Below are 5452 nucleotides of genomic sequence, written 5' to 3' on the forward strand. Positions count from 1 at the left end.
CACTCTACGGTGTCCGGCACGTAAAACGAGAAAAAACGAAATTGCCCTCGTAAAATCAAAAATTTCATTAAATGGAAAATGGTAAAAATTGAAAATATTACACTCACACCCACAATCCGGACACAATGACCTATGATACATTTAAGAAGTTTTACTATGAGAAGTATTTTCTGGCACCTAAGCGAAGAGAACTAAAGAAAGAGTTTGATGGGTTAAAGTAGGGAAATATGACTGTCATTGAGTACGAGAACAAGTTTACATCACTTTTGAGGTTTGTACCTGGGATTGTTAATGATGAGGAAGAAAAGATAGAAAAATTTATTGATGACCTTGATGTAATACCCCAAGTTTTTAAAAGGGTAAAATGGGGATTGAATTTTGTTTAATTGATTTAATTATGTAACTTAGGTGTTTTGTTTTATTTATTATTTGTTTGAAAGTAGTTATTTAAATTATTATTTTTTTTATTGTATTGGTTTTTCTTTAAATAAGTTATTTAACTGTAATTGTATGTTGGTTGTATTTTTAGCTGTGTAATTGTGATTTACTTTAATTATTTAAAATAATTGTGATTTACTTGGATTAATGACGTGTGTTTTAAAATGACTTAGTTGGTATGGATTCTTTTTGTATGGTCGTAGGATTAGGGTTTTTCTTCTATAGGGATTAATTAGCCGACATATGGTTAGGCTGGGATTAGGATTAGGGTTGATAGAGTAGATATATATATATATATATATATATATATATATATATATATATATATATGTTGTATGTCTGCAAGGGTTTGAAAAACCCTTTTCCCCGTAACTAGAGAAGAGAGGAACAGAGAGAGACTTGAGGGAGAAGCTGTGAGGCTAAAGGGGGAAGAATAGGAGAAGAACAAAGAGGTTGTTTCTGGATGGAATTAAGAAACAACAGAGGACTGGAATGGTGGTCAGAGGTGGAATGCAGTTTTGAAAATTCTGAAACTTAGAGACGGCGGTGAAGGTTTCAAACCGGAATCTTAAGGCAAGTTTCAGTCTATTCCTCTCCTGTAAACTTGTGTTCTGTGCATCTTATATAGACTCCATGAACTTAATTAAACTTTTAAAAATACACTTTATTCATGCTTGATGTTTTCTGAAATCTGTTCTGCGTTTTAAAGTTTAAACTTATTCTTGCATAAATTGTGTGTGTAGTTTAAGTTTTGTTTGTCAATTGGTTCACATTGGGATAGGAGGAGTCTCTAGGGGTTTAAGTGCATTAATGGAACCTTAATAATCTTAAAAAGGTATGGAATAGAACACTGGACTTCGCCGGAAGCACAGACGGCAACCGGACGAAGCAGAGACGAAGCAATGGAGCAGAGACGGCTCTCAGGGGAAGAGAGCCGGCTCCCTAAATGAGGGAGCCGGCTCCCAAGAAGGCAGAGCCGGCTCTCCATGAGGGAGAGCCAGCTCTAGAAGATGAAGAACCGGCTCCCATGGGGGGGAGCCGGCTCCTTTGAACAGAAACCCCTCCGGGGGTATTTCTGGTAATTTTTGATACTTCAGGGGCAAAAGGGTAATTTTGGAGTTTCATGGGGGTTCTTAAATGGTGTACAGAGCATGTTTAAGACCTAAGATGTATTGATTCAGGTCATGGGAATGGACAACATAAATTTTAAAATAAGAATGTTCAATACTATCAAGAAGGAAAGAGAACTAGAATCGTTGATTGGCTAGCAAATTAAATGAACTGCTATAAAGGTAAGTGTTAGGAATTTATACCAATGTTATAAATGACATGTTTCAGTTCCAAGAGGGTTGTTTATGCTATGGTTAGGGTCATCATGTAATTTTAATTGATAGGTTGCATGCCGACAGGAGTTGTAGGAGTTTTAGTTGCTAACTTTATTTTAACGAACTAAATGGACTTGTATGGGAATACTTTTGGGGTTTCATAAGATGTACTCCGGGTAGATTTTTGAGTGTCGTTATATCAGACACATGATCTATAGTGAGGATTAAAGGGACATCATGTAATTTAAGCATTACTTGGCATGCTGTCAAGGATGATGTAGGTTGTGATTACTAGTTTTGTTTTAGCAAACAAACTGGACTAGTATGGAGGTATTTTTGGCAATCTAGTATAATGTGCACAGTTATAACTCTATTTGTCATTATATTGTGCTATGGATGTTAATTGATGAACTGTTAAAATTTATGTTCGATCAATTGTATGGAATTGGATAATTTAAGTTGGTTATCATTACTTTAACAATTTAAAGGAAGGATTTATGGTTAAATCATTATACCCAGCTATGGTTGTTAATTGATGAACTGATTTAGTTTATATTTTGTCAATTAGATGGATGTGGATAATTTAGATTGTTTAACAGTACTATAACAATTTAACAGGAGTTTTATGATTATAATCATATACTGGATGCATAATAGGATCTTAATAATACCTGTTTTCTATTATGCTGGTTCATGGATATACTTGATGTTCTAATGAATGTGCATCACTGGTGGATCATTTGCATTATATGTACCGGTATGGGACGGTGAGATATCAGGGATGGATTAGATCAAAAAGCTAAGTCCTACCCCTTCATACATATGGAATGGATTAACTAAAACAGTTAAATCCTACATGGATGCATGTCTTGTCAACTAAAACAGTTGAACGACATAATGGATATTTGTTTTATCTCTGCACTAGGAAGGAATTTATATATATATTTATGGTACCGTGATACGAGCTTGAGTCTCCTGATCATGGTTAGGGTGCGTATATTGCAAAGGTTGAGTAGCTGGATATAACTAATGTTCCATGGTAGGTATAGGTACTTGGCCGCTGAAAAGCATGTTTTATAGGTCACCTTCTACCCAGGCTGAACTATGTTATAGGCTAGTGAGCATCCTATAGTGTGTATTTATATATATATGGACTATTGTAGATATTGCCGAGCTATCTAGGATGTATCTGCGTATCGGGTTTATGTACGGATTGTAGTAGATTGGAACTTGCATGTGGGCCTGACCCACTCCTATTTTTCAGGTATTTGCCAGTACCAGGCTTAGAGTTTGATCGTGTTGATGCAGATACAGACACTCACTCTTCCGGTTACATAGGATTTCCTTTCTATTTTGGTTTTGGATTTTAATTCTGTAAATTTATTTAAAGTTTTGGAATTAGGGGTCCACTAGGTGGATTCCCGAGTTGTACGGATTTAAATTATATTAATTTATTATTTAAGGTTCGAGGATTTTTTTTTATATTAGAATTCTTTCAGCGTTTTGTTATTTTATTCTTAATTCAGTTTTATTCTTGCTTGGTTACATATTAATTGTCTGATATCCCTCGGATCTATGCTCGGACTTGATCACCCGTGGCTCTAGAATCGAGGGGTATCACACTTGATCTTACCATCAGGCCAATTGTAGCTACCTCAGAACTGACAAAGTATACAAAAACAGTACGAAATGCCTTAGTGGTTGAGGCCAAAAGTAAAGACAGCAAGATTATCAGGGAGTCCTGTAAGCACAATAGGAGCATAAGTGTTGTCTCTGAGGGTCAATCAAATAAGAAGTAGTAGAATGAACAGTCAAGGTTCAGGGGACAACAGTCAGCTAGATCCGTACGCACAACTTCAGTGTCTATAGGGTCTTCTAGGCCGAATGTTACTTGTTTCAGATGCGGACAGCCGGGACATTACAAGTCCCAATGCACTAAGGCTCAGGTCGCTCAAGTGATTTGTTTCAAGTGTGGGCAGTCAGGGCATCACAAGTCTCAGTGTACTCAGATTCAGGTGGCATCTGGTGGATGTTTCGGGTGTGGCCAGCAGGGCCATAGGATGAAAGATTGTCCACAGCGGGGCAGTGGTTCAGGTAGGGGTGAAGGTCCACAGCACAGGCAGATGCAGTCTGCCACAGTTCAGTCAGGGTTTCAACCGCCACCGCCACCTCAGCCAGCTATGACAGTGCAGAGTTCTCAACCGGGCAGAGGGGCTTCTTCGAGTGCACCCACTCAGCAGTCGGGTTATCAGACAGGTGGTTCTTAGGGGCAGAAGACTCAGGGTCGTGTGTTTGCACTTACTTTAGTCGATCCATCATCCAGTCCTTCAATTGTCAGGGGTATTTTTTTGTGTCCCATTCTTAGGCTCGTGTATTGTTTGATTCCAGTGCTTCTTATTCATTCATTGGTTCATCATTTGCACGGACATTAGGCTTGGAGGTCAATCAGTTAGATAGACAACTTTGTGTTGACACGCCTATTGGGGGTTCAGTCACTATTAGTAGAGTTTGTCGAGATTCTTCCATTACTATTGCTGGATGGGTATTGGAGTTTGATCTTATCCTTCTCGAGACGACAGGGTTTGACATCATTCTTGGGATGGACTGGTTGTCGTCCTTCAGGGTTATTATCGACTGTTTCAGGGGTAGAATGTTAGTGTGTACCCCGAATGGGGATTGCTTCTGTTTTGTGGGGGATCGGTGTGATTCTCTCATTCCCTTTTTCTATGGTGTTCGGAGTCGGGATCGACAAGGGTTCGTCTTGGCTAGCCTTTTTGCCGATGATGATGTTAAGTTTTATGGGGTTGATTATCTAGTGGTTGTGCGTGATTTTTTGGATGTGTTTCCGGAGGACTTGACTGAGTTGCCTCCATACCGAGAAGTGTAGTTTTTTATTGATTTGATGCCTGGTATCGTGCCAATCTCTATGGCACTATATCGTATGGTACCGATTGAATTAGAAGAATTGAAGAAATAACTTGATGATTTGAGAATGAAAGGCTTCATCCGACCAAGTGTATCACCGTGGGGCGTACCGGTCTTGTTCGCTAAGAAGAATGATGGTTCTTTGAGGTTGTGCATTGATTACTGGAAGTTCAATCATGCCACCATCAAGAACAAGTATCATTTACCAAGAATAGATGATTTGTTTGATCAGTTGAGGGGAGCCAGTTGTTTTTCGAAGATTGACTTGAGGTCAGGCTACTATCAGTTACGGGTTAGAGAGGGGGATATTCCAAAGACCGCTTTCCGTACACAGTATGGATATTATGTTTCCTTGTTATGCCCTTTGGCTTGACTAATGCGCCAGCGGTATTCATGGACTTAATGAACCGCGTCTTTCATGATTACTTGGATCAGTTTGTGGTAATTTTCGTGGATGACATTCTTGTGTATTCACGGACTCAGGAGGAGCATGAGGTCCATTTGAGTATAGTGCTACAGATTTTACGGGAGCACCGTTTGTACGCCAAATATGAGAAGTGTGAGTTTTGGCTACATGAGGTGAAATTTTTGAGACATGTCGTCTCAGAAGGTGGAATGTCAGTTGATCCATCAAAGATTGAGGCAGTTCTGAATTGGGAGCAACCCAAGAATGCTTTTGAGATCCGGAGTTTCCTTGGTCTAGTGGGTTGTTATCGGAGATTTGTGAAAGATTTTTCCCGTTTGGCAGCTCCTATAACCTGATT

General features: G+C 39.0%; 1 protein-coding gene across 1 annotated transcript; it reads left to right on the forward strand.

The window, feature by feature from the left end:
- The first annotated feature begins 227 nt into the window (after positions 1 to 227).
- LOC132278466 (uncharacterized) lies at positions 228 to 4650 on the forward strand. Its single transcript, XM_059780248.1, has 3 exons — positions 228 to 271; positions 3664 to 4019; positions 4196 to 4650. Exons 1-3 carry the CDS (start codon positions 228 to 230, stop codon positions 4648 to 4650), a joined length of 855 nt encoding a protein of 284 aa, XP_059636231.1.
- The last annotated feature ends 802 nt before the right edge of the window (positions 4651 to 5452 follow it).

Source organism: Cornus florida, unplaced genomic scaffold, assembly GCF_030987335.1.
Source record: "Cornus florida cultivar Cherokee Brave unplaced genomic scaffold, ASM3098733v1 CherokeeBrave_3.0.0_Hap2_Chr10, whole genome shotgun sequence".
NCBI classification, from domain to species: Eukaryota; Viridiplantae; Streptophyta; class Magnoliopsida; order Cornales; family Cornaceae; genus Cornus; species Cornus florida.